This window comes from Callithrix jacchus, chromosome 17 (genome assembly GCF_049354715.1).
Source record: "Callithrix jacchus isolate 240 chromosome 17, calJac240_pri, whole genome shotgun sequence".
Classification (NCBI taxonomy): domain Eukaryota; kingdom Metazoa; phylum Chordata; class Mammalia; order Primates; family Cebidae; genus Callithrix; species Callithrix jacchus.
Window position 1 is genome coordinate 45,798,409 of NC_133518.1, and position 18,323 is coordinate 45,816,731.

Consider the following 18,323-nt stretch of genomic DNA (forward strand, 5'->3'; position numbering starts at 1 on the left):
TCCACACAGTATATGCTACCTACCCATTAGTCACTTGGTAGCTTCCTTGGTTATTAGATCTACTGTCGTAGTATCACAGTACTTGTATTCAGGTAACTTAATAATGGGCCCAAGGTGCAAGAGTAATGATGCTAGCAATTTGGATATGCCAAAGAGAAGCTGTAAATGCTTCCTTTAAGTGAAAAGGTAAAAGTTCTTGGCTTAATAAGGAAAGAAAAAAAATTGCTGAGGTTGCTAAGATCTATGGTAAGAACGAATCTTCTATATTTTCCTGACATGGGAAAAAAGAAATTAATGCTAGGTTTGCTATCACACCTCAAACTGCAACTGTTATGGCCACAGTGAGTGATAAGTGCACAGTTAAGATGGAAAAGGCATTAATTTGTTGGTGGAAGTCATGAACAGAAACTCATATGTTCCAATTGATGGCAATTGAATTCAGTACTATTTGAGATTTTGTGTATCCACTAGAGGTGTATCCCCCGTGGATAAGGAGGACTACTGTATTGCTTTTCTATCCTACAGTTTTACAAAACTCAATTTCTAGTTCTAGTTTGTGGCTTAACTTGTAGTAACAGGTGGTGTTGACACCCTCATCACTTGGCTGCAGAGGCCCTGTCTAGCTTCTAGGGAGGGCTGAGGCGGAGGATCCAGTTTTTGTTTCATTTCATTATTTCATTTCAATTTCATTTCATTTTTCATCCTGTAAGATTAAATAGTATCAGAAACTGAAAACCTTTTTTCCTTCTGAGGATTGCTAAGTCTTAGCAAACATTACACCATGGGCACATGAACATGTCCTTAGATATGGGTGTCCTGTTCTGTAAGAGACTTTTGTCAGTATTATGCAGGCCAAGTAGGGAAAAGCGTTTTCATTGAGTCTTTTTCATTTATGAAAAGTATATTAATAATAAGGGTGATAGTGTTTTTCGTTTTTTTTGTTGTTGTTGCTTATTTGTTTTGAGACGGAGTCTTGCTTTGTCATATGGGCTAGAATGCAGTGGTGTGATCTTGGCTTACTGCAACCTCCACACCTCCTGGGTTTAAGCAGTTCTTGTGCCCCAGACTCCTGAGTAGCTGGGACTACAGGCACGTGCCACCATGTCCAGCTAATTTTTGTATTTTCAGCAGAGATGGGGTTTCACCATGTTGGCCAGGCTGATCTTGAACTCCTGACTTCAGGGATCTGCCCACCTCAGCCTCCCAAAGTGCTGGGATTATAGGCATGAGGCACCACGTCTGGCTGTGATTGTGCTTTTTGATAATGAGCTTTAAAAGGACACTGAGGGATAGAAACTAGAGAATAAGGGGAAACCGGGCAACTGATTATCTTGCTGATGACAAGAGAATAAATTGTTGAAGATATATATTCCTTTTATAAATCTTAGGGTACATACTGATTCTTTTTTATTGATACATAATAGCTGTACATACTTTCATGCTACATGAGATATTTTGACATATTTATATAATGTGTAATTATCAAATCAGGGTAAATGGGATATCCATCACCTCAAATATTTATATTTTCTTTATGTTGGAAATGTTAGAATTCTTCTTTTCCAGCTATTTTGAAATATATAATAATTATTAATATAGTCAACCTACTATGCTAGCATATACATCTTATTCCTTCTGTGTATCTGTATTGTTATACCCATTAATCAACCTCTCTTCCTTTCCCCTTCCCGCCTACTGTTTTTTTTCTTGAGACAGAGTCTCTGTTGCCCAGGCTGGAGTGCAGCAGGACAATCTCAGCTCACCACAACCTCCACCTCCCAAGGTCAAGTGATTCTTCTGCCTCAGCCTCCCGAAGAGCTGGGAATACAGGCATATGCCACCATGTCTGGCTAATTTCTGTATTTTTAGTAGAGATGGGGTTTTACTATGTTGGCCAAGCTGGTCTTGAACTCGATGACCTCATGATCCGCCCACCTTGGACTCCCAAAGTGCTGGCATTACAGGCATGAGCCATCATGCCCAGCCCCCTCCTACTTTTTGTAGCCTCTACTAACCACTGTTTTATCCTATCTTCCTGAAATCTGCTTTTTTAGCTTCCATATTTGAGTGAAAATGTGCAATATTTGTCTTTCAGGGCCTGGCTTATTTCATTTAATGTAGTGACCTCCATTTTTTATCCATGTAGCTGCATATGACAGGATTTCATTCCTTTTTATGGCTGACTAATATTTCATTTGTGTACATATACCACATTTTTTTTCCAGTCATCAATTGATGGACACCTATGTTGCTTCCATATTTTCACTGTTGTGAATAGTGCTGCAGTAAAAATGGGAGTACAGATATGTCTTCAATATATTTGTATCATTTATATTACATATAATAAGCATACACACACACACACAGCCAGTAGTGGGTTTGCCAGATCATATGGTTTAGTTTTGTGAGGAACCTCCATACTGTTTTCCATAGTAGTTGTACTAGTTTTCATTCCCAATTAACAATGTACAAGGATTCCTCTTTTTTCACGTCCTCTCCAATATTTGTTTTTTGTTGTTGTTGTTGTTGTTTTGAGTAATAGCCATTCTAACTTGAGTGAGATGATATCTCATTGTGTTTTCTTCCTTTTTTACTGTCTTCCTTTGTGGTCAAGTGATTTTCTTCTTTTTTTGTTGTTTTAATTTTTGCTTTTTTTAGTGTACCTGTTATGTTTTTGCTTTGTAGTTACCATGAGGTTTTAACAAAACATTTGTAGATGTAACAAGGTTTTTTATTTTTTAAGTTAAAGAGTTCTGAAAAGAGATGGGGATCCACTGTGTTGGCCAGGTTGGCAAAAGCAGTCTTCCTGCTTTAGCCTCTCAAAGTGTAGGGATTACAGGTGTGAGCTACTGTGCCTGGACAAGTTATTTTAAACAGATAACTTGCCTTGATCACAAATAATAGAAACAAACAAAGGCAAAACTAAAACCTTCTGTACTTTCTCCATCCCCTCACATTATAACTTTTTGTTGTCTCAGTTTACATCTTTTTATATTGTCTATATCTTAAGAAGTTGCTGTAGTTATTTTTGGGGGAGCTTTTTTGTTTTTGCTTTTTTGAGATGAGGTCTCACTCTGTCACCCAGGTTGGAGTGCAGTGGCACAATCTCAGCTTCCTGCAACCTCCACCCCTCAGGCTCAAGCTATCTTCCTGATGGAGGTGGCAGCCCATCTAAGCAGCTGCTGTGAGGAAGTCAGCAGCGGAGGAGGTGTGGCTGGGGCTGCATACTCTTTGGAGCCATCAAGGGCCAGGAGCAAGTGATGCCAGTGGTGACCCTGTGCTTCCAGGCACAGCGGCAACTGCCCAGCCCCAGCTTTGGACTTGGACATCCATGCTCTCTCAGGGGCTTAGGAAGCCCCCCACCCCTGCAGGCTTGGAAGTACCTGCTCCCACTCCCTGGCCTCTCTTTACTCCTAGTACCCACTGTGGTGTAAAGCAAAATTGTGGCTGAGTGCAGGCGCTGTCAAGACCCAGCCACGTGTGTGCATGCTTAGGGAAGCTGACACACCAGCCTCCTACTGCTTTGGCTCCCCCAGACTTTAGGCACCAAGGAGCATGGAAGGGAGGCTGGGAGGTTGAGGGCGGCTTGGTGTGGGCCTGTGGGTGCCCCTCAGTTCGGACAGCCTGGGCACTGCAGACAGCATGTTGATGGCAGTGGGAGGCAGACAGGTTCCTAGGCAGAAGGGGCAGGTCCTCGGTGAAACCTCACCTTCAAGCCAAGGACAGCCTGAAGCCTGGGCCAGGCTGCCAGTTCCAGGTGGAGTCTGACCTGGATTGAGAACTTCCTTGATGCCTTTTGGCCAGTTGGATGGTGCCTTTTCCAGGCCTTCCCATGGCTGCCCGTGGACCAATCAACACATACTTCCTCTCTTCTGATATCATAAAAACCCATGGCTCAGCTAGATTCAGGGTCTTATCGACTCATTGGGATTACCTGCCTGTGGATAAGAGCTGCCCACTTTGGGTCTCCTCTCTGCTGAGAGCTGTTCTGTCACTCAATAAGGCTTCTCTCCGCCTTGCTCACCTTCCAGTTGTCTGTGTAACCTCATTCTTCCTGGACGCAGGACAGGAACTTGGGACCTGCTGAATGGTGGGGGTGAAAGGAGCTGTAACACGTTCCTGGCTGGCTCACCGAGCTGTGGGTGACGACATGCTCCCATACTGCGTGAGTGAAGGGTAATGACCTTTCTAGGGACTCAGACCTTGGGATTCCTGAGTCAGAGCTGCTGTCACACCATAGGCCTCCCACCCTCCACTGGCACCTGATGGCTGCCCCATGCAATGGGAAGCAGTGGTGGGACCAGGCCAGTCCAGAAGCCACTGGCCAGAGCAGGGTGGCGGGACTGAAACAGCTGTAACACAAATGGGCTGAAACATATGCTACCTGAAACACATCCCCCCCAACTTGCTGTGCTGTGGATGACAAGGAGTTGTGACTCTTCTGGGAGCCCAGACTCAGGGCTCCCAGAGCTAGACCTGTGACAGACTGTAACACCCTCTTTGGGGCTCTGTGGTTCCTGGCATCTCCGAGCTTTCAGGTGCCACTGCATTCCCCTTGTCTAGACATTGGTGCCTGTAGTGGAAGCTGCTTGCAGTACATCTGGTCTGGCCGCAGCCTTGCATGGAGCCAGTGCCTCTGCAGGTGGCTGGAGCTGTCTACCTCATCACAGCAGCTGATGTGCCTGGCTGTGCGCAGTAGCCAGACTCCACACTTGCTCACTCACACACCCCTCACTGCTTCGCACCTGGCTTGCCCTTGGCAGGTGTTGGGGTCCTGGCTGGTAGCATAGGCTAAGTGTAGCCTGCCAGGCTAAGTGGGCGGAACAAGCCCAGTGGATGTGAGCAAAACAAAGCAGAGGTGCCATTGACCACAGAGGTTTCTAGCTGGCAAAGTGACTCCCTAAGGATCCTGTGACACTCCCAAGTAGCTGGGATCACAGGTGCATGCTATGATACCCGGCTAACTTTTTGTATTTTTGGTAGAGATGGGGCTTTGCCATATTGCCCTGGCTGCTCTCAAATTCCTGAGCTCAAGGAATCTGCCTTTCCTCTCCCTCCCAAAGTGCTGGGATTATAGGCATGAGCCACTGTGCACAGCCTATTGTTTTAAGTAGATTTGTCTTTTAGTATTCATACTAGAGATATGATTGGATTACACACCACAAGTATATTATTAGAGTATTTTGCATATGCCTGTATACTCACTTTTACCAATGGGTTTTATACCTTCAAATGTTTTTTTGTTTTTGCATGTGGTGTCCTTCTCTTTCATACTGAAGAATCCCTGTAGCATTTCTTATTAGTCCGTTACAAGTGTTCAGTTGTCCTAGTAAAGACTTTATCTCCTTCATGTTTCAAGGATAGCTTTGCTGAGAATAATATTCTTGGTTGACAGTTTTTTATTTTCTTTTTCTTTCAGCACCACTTTGAATATGTCATTTCAGTCCCTCCTGGCCTATATGCTTTCTGCTGAGGATTCTATTGCCAGATAAATCAGAGTTCCTTTATATGTTGTTCACTTCTTTTCTCTTGATGCTTTTAGAATCTTCTATTTGTGCTTGACTTTGAGAATTTACTTATTTATTAAACTTTTAGATTTGGGTAAATGTGAAGGTTTGTTACATAGGTAAACTTGTATCATGGGGGTTTGTTGTACTCTTCTTTCATCACCCAGGTATTAAGCCCAGTACCCAATAATTATCTTTTCTGCTTATCTTCCTTCTCCCAGCCTCCACCCCAGTGTCTCTTGTTACCTTCTTTGTGTTCATAAGTTCTCATAATTTAGTTCCCACTTATGAGTGAGAACAAGTAGTGTTTGGTTTTCTGTTCTGCATTAGTTTGCTAATGATAATGGCCTTCAGCTCCATCCATGTACTTGCAAAAGACATGATCTTATTCTTTTTTATGCTGTATAGTATTCCATGGTGTATATGTACCACATTTTCTTTATCCAGTCTACCATTAATGGGTATTTAGATTGATTCCATGTTTTTGCTATTGTGAATAGTGCTGCAGTGAACATTTGTGCACATGTATTTGTGGTAGAATAATTTATATTCCTCTGGGCATATACCCAGCATGGTAGTTCTGCTTTTAGCTCTTTGAGGAATTGCCATATTGCTTTCCACAATTGTTGAAATAATTTACACTCCCACTAACAGTGTGTAAGTGTTCCCTTTCCTCTGCAACCTTGCCAGCAACTGTTACTTTTTGACTTTTTAATAATGGCCTTCTGACTGGTGTGAGATGGCATCTCATTGTGGTTTTGATTTGCTTTTCTCTAGTGATCATTATATTGAGCTTTTTTTTTTTTTTTTTTTTTTTGAGATGGAGTCTTCCTCTGTTGCCCAGGCTGGAGTGCAGTGGTGTGGTCAAGCCTCACTGCAACCTCCCAGGTTCAAGCAATTCTCCTCTCTCAACCTCTCGAGTAGCTGGGACTATAGGCATGAGCTACCATGCCTGGCTAATTTTAAAATTTTTAGTAGAGAGGGGGTTTCACCATGTTGGCCAGGCTGGTCTTGAACTCTTGGCATCAGGTGATCCACTTGCCTCAGCCTCCCAGGTGTTGGGATTACAGGCATGAGCCACTATGCTGGCCTAAGCTTTTTTTTCATAAGCTTGTTGGCTGCATGTATATCTTCTTTTGAAAAGTGTCTATTCATGTCCTTTGCCCACCTGTTAATGGATTTGTTTTTCTCTTGTAAATTTAAGTTCTTTATAGATACTGGCTATTAGACCTTTGTTAGATGCATAGTTTGCAGATATTTTGTCCCATTCTGTAGGTTGTCTATTTACTTTTTTACTTTTGCTATACAGAAGTTTAATTAGATACCATTTTTCAATTTTTGCTTCTGTTGTGATTGCTTTTGGTGTCTTTGTCATGAAATCTTGCTCATTCCTATGTCCAGGATGGTATTGCCCAGGTGAGAATTTATTATGTGCCTTGGGGTAGTCTTATTTGAATTGAATCTGTTTGGTGATCTCTCTAACCTTCCTGTACATGGATATTTATATTTTTCAGATTTGGATATTTTTCTATTGCTATTTCTTTGAATAAGTTTTTTACCCTTTGCTGTTTCTCACTCCCTCTTCAAGGCCAGTGATTCTTAGATTTGGTCTTTTGAGGTAATTTTCTATATTTTGTAGGTAGGTATTCTTTTTTCTTTTTCTTCTCTGTGTATTTTCAAATAGCTGTCTTCAAGCTCACTGATTCTTTCCTCTGCTTGATCAATTCTGCTTTTAAAAACCTTTAATGTATTTTTCAATTCAGGAAATGTATTTCACAGTTCCAGGATTTCTGTTTGATTTTTTAAAGTTATTATTTCAATATTAAAAAAAATTCACTGATAGATTTCTGAATTGACTTCCTGTTTTATACAGGAGTTCACTGAGTTTTTGAATCCTGGGCAGACAAGGATTAGAAAAAGCAATGATTAAGGAATATAGAGATGCAACATTAAGAATTCTTTAACAATGATAAAAAGGGCTGGGCATGGTGGCTCACGCCCGTAATCCCAGCACTTCAAGAGGCCAAGGTGGGAGGATCACTTGAGGTCTGATCAGCCTGGCCAACATGGTGAAACCCTGTCTCTACTAAAAACTCAAAAATTACCTAGGCATGATGGCATGCACCTGTAATCCCAGAAACTTGGGTGAGGCAGGAGAATCACTTGGACCCAGGGGGTGAAAGTTGCAGTAAGCTGAGATCATTCCACTGCACTCCACTCTGGGCGATAGAGTGAGACTCTGTCTCAAACAAACAAACAAAAACAATGATAAAAAAGATTTAACATCACTGAAAATGGTAAGGTAGTGAGTAAACCCTAAACCTCCACCCCTCCATTAAAGCAATGATTATAAGACTATACTTTGAACAATTATATGACAACAGATTAGCTAACCTAGATGAAGTGGACAAATTTCTAGCAACACAGAAATTGCCAAAACTGACTCAAGAAGAAGTTAAAAACTTTAGTAGATGTGTAACAGTGGATTATGTCAATAATCAAAATCTCTGAACAAATAAAGGCCCAGAACCAGATGACTTTAAAAAAAAAAAAGAAAAAAAAAACCAGAATTATTGATCTGAAGAATATCACTTTACTGTCTGGTTAGGGCTGGTCACTGGTTCCTTATTTCCATTTGAGGAGGTCATGGTTCCTTGTTTGCTGTTGTTTCTTGTGGACATATATCTATGCCTTCTCATTGAGGGATTAGTTATTTCAGTTTTCACTGTCTAGCTTGTTTGGGTTTTTCTTGGAGATGTTTACATAGGTTCTTTACAATTCACCTGTTGAATTTCCTTCATGCTAGGTCACTACCTCCTTCTTGGCACTAGATAGCAGCTCATATCCAGGTTTGCCACAGCTCTGGCAAGTGTTCAGAGTGCAGATGGTCCTGGGTTGGGGAGATCCCAAATGGGATACCCCAGCTGTATGGAAAGCTGACTAGGGTTTCATACCCAGCTAGCCTGTGGAGTGTGTCTACTACAGTGTGGTGCTGCTGAACAGCCACTCTGATTTGGCATCTTCTTTGGCTGAGGTGCTGCTGAACAGCCACTCTGATTTGGCATCTTCTTTGGCTGAGGTGCTGCGGAACAGCCACTCTGATTTGGCATCTTCTTTGGCTGAGTTACCAAGCAGATTTTGCAGGTTAGAGTTGCTGCTGTTCCTACCTCCCACCTTTGTCTTTGGCTGCTCTCAGGAGTTTTTCTTCCTATAGGCACTTGTGATGCTTTCTGTGGTTAAGGCAGGAACAGTTCTGCAAGGAACCCATGATGGTAGGGAAGTTGGTCTTGATCTCACTTTTTCCAGTGTAGAAACTGAGTTTGGGGACAATTTTCCACAGAGAGTTCCTTGCAGATTAGGAGAGAGGCATCACAGATACAGAAGTCTGATTCTCTTATAATATGTTTGAAATTTTTTCACTTCTTTGTGGCCCCGGAGATTACCTCATCCTCAGATTTGAGTTCTGGGATATTGCTGGTAACAGTCTTGGCACTGGATATTGGTTTTTGGTTTTCTGTTGGGGGAGGTGAAGCCAGATTGCTTCAACTTTGCCATTTTGGTGATGTCATTCTCCCTGATTATTTCTTGATGAAAATTTTCTGGTTATGGATTTACTTTGAGTTTGCAGTCACCCACGTTGCATGAATGCCTAAGTTGACTATACCATTTGCAATCATGAGTTAGTATTGATTCCTTCCTGATTATTGTTTTAATTTAAACTTAAACATAAAATTATACCAGTTTTATGGTAATTTTTGCTTTACTTAGTAAGAGCTCTTGAATACATGCTATTATGAGCTGTAGTTTCCCCATCTTATAGCTGTTTGACTTATATTTTTTTCAGGTTTATGACATAATAATCTTCCTGGAGCTTATACTCATTTAAGAACAGCTTCACTACTGAAGTTCTTGAATGAAACAGCTCAATAGAAAGTATGAAGATGCCTTTGTTTATAGTATTGTCAGGACAGCACCTCCTAGTTGTACATATCATAATTATATTTTTAAAAAATATCTTATAGGTGAAGTGCCAGCATTATAAGAAAAAACGAATGGAACAAGAAGAAACTATTGCTTCTTTGCAAAAGGAAGTCTGTAGATTAAGAAAGGAGGAAGAAGATCGCATTGTCACTCAAAACAGAGTGTTTGCCTATCTGTGCAAAAGAGTTCCTCATACTGTCTTGGATAGACGGTAATTTTGCTACATAAATTGATATGTAGCTTGATTCATTGCTTTGTTTGTTTTACCTTATTTTATCTTGGGGGTGGTTATAACTCTTATAAACTAGAAGAGTCTCTCTCTCCTCCTGTTCTGCATTTTTTTTCCTATTCTTTTTTGTTGTTGTTCTAGAGGTCCTTTGAGGAATGGAATTGAACATTTACTAAAAATAACATTGAACCTTTAAATTTAAATAAATTCATAATTAATCAGATGTTTCTTAAAATAACTGATCCTTTTAGTGAAGAATAATATTTAGAGATCACTGTATGGGTTTGGGGGTTGCTTAGTTTTATTATGTTATTGATTTTAGGAGTTGTTAGTGCAAAGAACTAGGGACTGTATATTTTGAAGGGAAAAAAATCATCATTGATGTTTTTTAAACAAGCTAAAGTTAAGGTAGTATTTTTATTTAAATTCTGATTTTACATTTGTAACTGCTGTCTTTTCTACTAAAAATCATTCTTAAGAACAATATTATATTTTTGGTATCCTATAATAAAAATAGTTTAAAATAATAAAACTAGAATTACTAACAATAAACCTCCTGAATGAAACTTAAATTTTTGGGATGTTCTCTTTGACATTAATATATTCCACTATGTATGCAGTCAAGATGTGTATTTCTAAATATCTTGAAATACTTGTTTTCTTGTGTGTTGTATCACCAAGTTATAATGCAGTTAGGTTGCTTCAGTTTTTTTTCAATTTTCAGGTGTTACTTTTAAAATTTTTACTTTTGAATGTATAAACATTTATATAATTCAAAAATCAAAACTATTAGTTATATAGATACCGAGAAATTGTGTTTTCATTCCTGTCCCCTTTACTCCATCCTATCCTTACTCCCCTATGGGTAATTGATTTTAAATGTTTAGTGTTATTTTTAGCAATATAAGTAGTATGGATATTATATTCATATTCTCTCTTGTTTAAGTGGTAGCACCTTGTTTTTTTTTTCCTCTCAACAGTTTAAACTGATTGCATTTTAAGCAGTACTATGTGTTTACCTATTAGGATTGGGAATCTTGAATAATTAGGTGTTTCTATTACTATAAAAGTAAACAAGGTCAGATATAGAGTAAAAACAAAACTACAGATTTTTAAATAATTATTTGAGAGATAATACACATATATACACATATATAATTTTCATCCTTTTGAAGGAAAAGTAAGGACAAACACATAACAAAAACAACATAAAAATGTTAGAGGTGTGAATAAATAGAAGAAGGAGGTGAGGTAAGAAAAATAGAAGAGGTAAGGAACAAAAAGGAAAGGGACAGGAGGAGACAGAACTACAGTGGGAAGAAGAAGGAAAAGAAGAGAGGAATTGGAGGAATGAAAAAACAAAAAATAGCTAAGATGACTGAATAAGAGGGTAAGAGAAGTGCTGAGAGAACTTGCAATATACCAGATGAAGTCAGGCTAACTCAGGTATGAATTTGTCCAGTGGGCCAGAGATTCTCCATTCTGTTTAATTTTTATCAATGCAAACTTTCAGTTTGAGACACTGAAATAAAAAATTGTGAATTAAACCTATTGGAAATACATGAGTTGTAGCCACTACAGATATTATCAAAAGTTACACAGGTACTAGGCTAAGTAATAGGGCACACACACATGAGTAAAGCCGTGATTCCTACATTCAGTGACCTGATAGCCTAGTTGGGTAGACAGACATAGATGCAGGTAAGTAAAATATAAAGCAGATAGTGGTATATACCATAAGGTGGGGGCAGATAGGATACTAAGTAGGTATGACATAGGGAGAAATTAGTGAAAGGTAAGAATGACTAGATAGGCTTCATGAATGAGTGATCTTTTTAGCTGGACTATTTAGGAACTATAGAATATTAATAGGCAGAGGTGAGAGAAAGGGTGTTTCAATTAGAGGAATATGGTAACAGGAAAAGTGAACGTGTTTGGGATGTCAAGTAGTCCAGGGAGTCTGGAGCATAGGCTACATGAGATGCTGAGAAGAGTCTTAAGCGACAATATGACAGTTTGGTAAGTGTGCTGTAACTTGGAGAAACTTAAACTGGCTGAAGAGTTTGAGTTCTACTTTCTGTGTGGCAGGAAATATACCCAAAGATTTCTGAGCAAGGAAATTAAACCCAGAGACAGACAAATTAGTAATCAGTTATAGTAGTCTAGGTGAGGGCCAACCAAGGTCTTAACTAGGACCCAAAAAAGGGAGAGACACTGCAAAAATGGACCAGAGCTGTCCAAGTGAATTGGCTATAGATGTTGAAAGGAGTGGGAGTCAAAGATGGCAGTGTTTAAGTTACATTTGAAAGAGTGGGGAGGAAACCAATGAATTCATTATGGATATATTCTTAGGCACCTTCAGTCATCCATGTAAACATATCAGGTCTGTTGTTAAAAAGGCCAAACTCTAGAGAACTTGCAAATTCATATAGAGAAAGAAGAGGCAGAAGTGGAATTGTGTTTGGGTATCATGATAACCAAGGAACAAAAGTGTTTCAAGGTGAGGGTGACTGGCAGTGTTTCATGCTTCCTGATTGGTTAACTTGTGTACTTTCCCACTATTTTATTTGCTCAGAATTCCCAGTACTTAACATGTAATAAGTCCCCCTTAAAACATTATTGAGGATAATTAGTGACAATAATTCAGAATGAATGAAGTTTGCTATGAAGGAAAAGATTAGAAATAGAATCATAAGGGGAAAGTAGGTCAAGAGGATTTGTGTAGGACATAAAGAAGATTAAAGCATATTTTCAGGATAATGTGAAAGCTGTTGCATTTTGAGACAGGGAAGGATTGACGAATAGTCTATAAAATTGTGATATTAAGAGTACAATTGGCTGAATGAGGTCTGAAAAGGGGGATCGGTTGGTACTGGTTTCCCAAGATAGGATGGAAACAGTATAAATTGTTCCTTTAAAAAGAATAACACATAAAAGCAGAGTATTATTTTGTTTTTCTCTCATTTTTTAAATCAGAAAAGCAATAAATACATGCTTATAAAAATTCAAACAGTATAAAAGTGTGTATGGTAAAATGTAACAGATCTACTTCAGCCGGGCATGGTGGTGCATGCCAGTAGTCCCGGTTACTCGGGAGGCTGAGGTTGGAAGATTTCTGGAGTCCAGGAGTTCTGGGCTATAGTGTGCTATGCTGATCGAGTGTCCACACTAAGTTCAGCATCAATATGGTGACCTCCCGAGAGCGGGAGACCACCAGGTTGTCTAAGGAGGGGTGAACCGGCCCAGGTCAGAAATGGAGCAGGTCAAAATTCCCGTGCTGATCAGTAGTGGGATCATACCTGTGAATAGCCACTGCACTCCAGCCTGGGCAACAGAGGGAGATCCCATCTTAAACAAACAAACAAACAAACAAAAAAACCCCAGATCTATTTGCTTTCTTAATCCCTACATCCCAGAGATAACCTCTCCTAACAGTTTGATGTGTGTTCTTCCTACTGTTTCTCAACAGGAGTGCTGTTGGCATTTTGAGTGAGATAGTTCTTTGTTTATTGTGTTGTTCACTGATGAATTTTTAGCATTCTGCCCCCTCTCCAACTAGTCAATATGGTAACATTGCCCGACCACACATCCCCTAGGTTACAATAATATTCCCGGGTTAAGAACCCGTAGAGTTCTTTTTCATTATATATACATATTCACATCTAACTTTTTTCTTTAGACAAAAGTAAAAAATGTACATTACTTTTTTCCAATCATCATTCCTTGTTAAGGACATACAAATTTACATTATTTTTTCTAATTCCCCATTATTTTCTTTTCTTTTTTTTTTTTTTTTTTTTTTTGAGACAGAGTTTCGCTCTTGTTACCCAGGGTGGAGTGCAATGGCGCGATCTCGGCTCACCGCAACCTCCGCTTCCTGAGTTCAAACAATTCTCCTGCCTCAGCCTCCCAAGTAGCTGGGACTACAGGCATGCACCACCATGCCCAGCTAATTTTTTTGTAGAGATGTTTTTAGTAGAGATGGGGTTTCACCATGTTGACCAGGATGGTCTCGATCTCTTGACCTCGTGATCCACCCGCCTCGGCCTCCCAAAGTGCTGGGATTACAGGCTTGAGCCACCGCGCCCGGCCCGCATTATTTTCTATAGTGTGGGTGTGCCATTATTTAACCTTTCTCCTGATGGAGAGTTAAATTATTTCTGGCTTTTTACTTTATAAATAAGCGCAGTGAACAACTCTTTGTTCATATTGAGTTGCATCCTTTGACAAATATTTCTGTGGGAGATACTGGTAGAAGTAGAACTGTTGGGAATAGGAGGATATGCATTTAATAAGTTGAGATACAATGTTTATAGTTATTTTAAAATCTATACTTTGAAATTAATATAACATATGACTTAGTATAATATTTGCTTTCTGGTAAGAATCACTTAAATTTTTTCAAGCCTGAGATAAAGATAAAATATGTACTTACTTTTACACTGTAATTTGAAATTATGTAGTGAAACTAGTATATACTCTAATACCACATTTTGAAAATAATTCAATATTCTGTTTTCTAGGTTGCTTTGTCTGATTGATTACTATGAATCTAAAATTAGAAACATTCATATGCAAAGGTATGAATAATCCTATATTATAATTTTTAAAGTTTCTGTAGCTTTTGAAACTTTAAATATATTTTGGAAATCCATCTAATATGTCACTGTGAAGTTCTTTTTTATAAAGATCTTGAAGACTGTATTTTACTACTTAAGTCAAGATGTACTGTTGAATTTATGTTAAATTATGTATACTTGGCTAGGTGTGGTGGCTCACCCCTGTAATCCCAGCACTTTGGGAGGCTGAGGCAGATGGATTACGAGGTCAGGAGTTCAAGACCAGCCTGGCCAACATGGTGAAACCTCGTCTCTACTAAAAATATAAAAATTAGCCAGGTGTGTTGGCAGGCACTTGTAATTCCAGCTACTTGGGAGGCTGAGGCAGGAGAATCGCTTGAAACTGGAAGGCGGAGGTTGCAGTGAGCCAAGATTGCACCACTGCACTCCAGCCTGGGTGAAAGAGCAAGACTCTGTCTCAGAAAAACAAACAAACAAATGAAAAAAAAAACGCTACGTATACTTAATTATCACCAAAGTATTAGTCACAGCAGAAATAGTATTTCCCTTTATTTTGTTGAAGTATTATAATTTGTTCTACCTATGTGATCTTGCCCCTGGGTAGTTACCTAGTATATCTACAAAGTGCATAGAATTAGATTAGTCACCTACCAAAGTGTAACCTAATTAGTATGCAGGTTTATGTGAGAGAGAAAATGTCAGTGAAAAATCAAGCATATAGATTAAAACACACTTATCACCTGATTAAAGAAATAAGCATAAAGATATATGGTCTTTGGCTAAACTAAAATAGCTGAAGGATATCTAAGATATAATCTAAAATGCTTAAATGTAAGGTCACTGAAAATGTAGCTCATCTATTAGTTATAGAAGGAACAGTTCTTTGAACAAATAAATATTTATTTGAGCACCTATTTTGTACCATGTTCTAAGTAATTAGGATCCCATAGTAAAGCAGATAAATTATTCACTTTTATGAAGTGTACACTCTAGTATTCTTACCCCAAGAATAATGACTTTCCAAAATCTTAGAGAAAACAATGGCAGAGCTCTGCGGGTTGTGGGTTGCTGATTATCTCTAGTACTGTGGGGACTCCCCCCAAAAAAAGAGAAGAAGAGAGAGAAGAAAGGGAAAAGAAAAGGAAAAAAGAAGGGAAGAAGAGAGCAACTAATTAAAAAGCAACTTCTTGCTTTATTCTTTTCAGAAAGCAGCATTATCAAATAGCTTCAGGGAACTTCTGACTTCCAAATGAAACTGTTGTTTAGATGGTGGAGATTCTACAAAGTTAGGCCAGGCATGGTGGCTCACACCTGTAATCCCAGCACTTTGGGAGGCGGAGGTGGGCGGATCACCAGGTCAGGAGATCAAGACCATCCTGGCTAACATGGTGAAACCCCATCGCTGAAAAAAAAAAAAAAAAAATTCTGTAAAGATAGGACAACTACTCAGATCTGTTACAGCACAGAATTAGCCACAGATAATATGTAAATGAATTGGCACAGCTATGTTCCAGTAAAAATAGTTACAAAACCAACAGCATGCTGAATATAGCCTGCAGACAGCAGTTTGTAACCCCTGATCTAGATGATGAAGTGAGTGGATTTGGGGTTTTTAGTAAGAGAAGATTTAACATAATATAGCCATCAGGAAATCTTTCATGTAGAATATGCTGTGAGAGAGGTACTTGTAGTGTTTTGCAAATGGGGTTCTCTGACTAAAGATGATAAAAGTATTGAGGTCATGGGAGCGGTGGTATTGAATTTAGTTGTCATGAATTTGTAATATAAATCTGGGGCTGAGAAATAAGTGACTTGGAGAAGAATCGCTTTTTAACTTTAATTTTCATCCGTGGTCTAGGTGAAGTAAAGTATTTTAGCCTATACAAATTATGCTTCGATCAGATATTTGGATTGAATGTCTTACTGAGGGAAGTGAAGGACAGGAAGAAAATAGGAGCTATATTAATAAGTAATATTCTACAAATGAGAAAATTTGCAGCAATAAAAAGAGTCTCCTAAGGAGGGGGTTTTTCAGGATTCATTGAACAAAGTTTATAAACTCAGTCTCCTTTCTAAGAGTGAGTGCTAACTTGAAAGTGAGATTCTGGTAATTTCAGGATAGATTTTTAGATCTACAAATAGGATATAAGTATCACCTAAAGAAGTAGGAGTACTGTAAAAAGAGGATGTAATAATTCATTGACAAGTATTACATTAGTAAAGAAGATGAAAGAGGAGAGGAGGGAAGTCAGGCTAAGATTTGGAGGCCCAAGTGGGATAAACAGGAAGCACAGGAGAAGAGCTATGAACCTGTAGAGCTGAAACATCAGGACCAAAGGAAGAAGACAGGTGGGACATGGGTGTCTCGCAGTGACAAAAGCTTCTCTGCTTTACCTTTTTTTTTTTTAAGGCCAGTGGTGTCCAAAATGTTTCTTTTTTCTTTCTTTCTTTCTTTTTTTTTTTTATCATGAGAGACTATGTGTAAATGCTTAAACCTATTAGGAATAAACAAACCATTTGAACTGAATCAGTCCATTGACACTTACTAGACTAGCGATGTATTTATGTGTAATACTAGAAATCCTGCATGTAAAACTTTATGTGATGCAGCAGTTAAAATGAAATGTAGTCCTAAACAATAAAGTTGTGTTTAACAGAAAAGTATTTTATACTGCTTCAATTTTTAAATTTAAGATTTAATTAAAGTTTAGTTCTTTGGTGGCATTACCCATATTTCAAGAGTTAAATGGTAACCACTAGCTCACATAGCTATTGGTTATTGTATAGGACATCACAGTGATAGTTCATCAAGATTACTAAAAATAATCATACTTATTCGCTAGCACTTTGCATTTCAGAGTCCTTCAATGTCTTTCACTTGCCTTTTATACCAATCCTTTGAAGGAGATGTGACAGATATTGTTTTACAGATGAGAAAATAAATTCTGAGAGATTGACTTATTCAAATAATTATTTGAATTCAAATTATTCAAATAATACAACTGGTTAGTGGTGTTATCAATGCTTGAACCAAGACTATTACATCTGTTGCTTTTCTGCTATGCTCTGCATTTTTTCATACAGGTTTTTTGGTGACCGTAAAGTACTAGAAGGAAAAAATAATATGTGGAGAATGCATTTTTTAAAAGAACATGGATGTTCCACCTATGTTTTATTTGTTTATTCAGCCATGCTTTTTCACCTCCTCTTATATTCCATACTTTTCTAGGCAGTGAGATACAGTGGTGAATAAGACAAAGTTCTGGTCCTCATGGATCATGTATTCTAAGTAGGGAGAGTAAACGGATACTGTATATACTATAATATTAGATAGTAGTAGTGTTCTAATACCATTCTCTATGAGAACAAGTAGGAAATTTGGATTGATTTTAATTCATGTTTAGATTATTAAACTCTCATTAGATTGGTTTAATTAGATTTTTATATTTGAAGATAGATTTTTCATAAGTATACTGCATCCATATTTTCCTAGGCAATATAAAGAAGATGAAAGTCAGTCAGAAGAAGAAAAGGACTACAGAAATCTGGATGCCTCACCAACTTATAAAGGCCTTTTAATGGTATGGGGACTGCATTACTAATACATACTTTCTATTAAAGGAAGTAATCTAAGAAAGTTAATTATTTTTCTATGAAATGTGTTGCAGTCATTACAGAATCAACTCAAAGAATCAAAATCTAAGATTGATGCACTTTTAAGTGAAAAGCTGAACCTACAAAAAGATTTGGAAACCAGGTGAGAGAAACTTCAGTAATTTTTTTTTTTTTTTTTTTTTTTTTTGAGATAGGGTCTTACTCTGTCAGTGAGGCCGAGTGTGGTGGCATGATCACATCTCACATGTCTCATTGCAGCCTTGACCTCCTGGGCTCAAGCAATCCTTCCACCCCAGACATTTAAGCAACTGGGACTACAGGTGTGAGCCACCACACCCAGCTAATTTATTATTATTATGTATTTATTTAAATAATAAAGGCTGGAGTGCAGTGACATGATCTCAGCTCACT

General features: G+C 38.5%; 1 protein-coding gene across 9 annotated transcripts in view; it reads left to right on the forward strand.

Annotated features, from left to right (window-relative positions):
- CEP70 (centrosomal protein 70) overlaps positions 1–18,323 on the forward strand; it is a 63,669-nt gene that overhangs the window by 24,181 nt on the left and 21,165 nt on the right. For 7 of the 9 annotated variants that reach the window (XM_035278711.3, XM_078354127.1, XM_078354130.1 and 4 more), the window contains 4 exons: positions 9,530–9,699; positions 14,241–14,297; positions 17,791–17,878; positions 17,966–18,054. In XM_035278711.3, the coding sequence (XP_035134602.1) occupies positions 9,530–9,699; positions 14,241–14,297; positions 17,791–17,878; positions 17,966–18,054 (404 nt within the window). The remainder of the gene's footprint in view (positions 1–9,529; positions 9,700–14,240; positions 14,298–17,790; positions 17,879–17,965; positions 18,055–18,323) is intronic. The other 2 variants (XM_008983762.3, XM_078354128.1) reach the window with 1 other exon arrangement.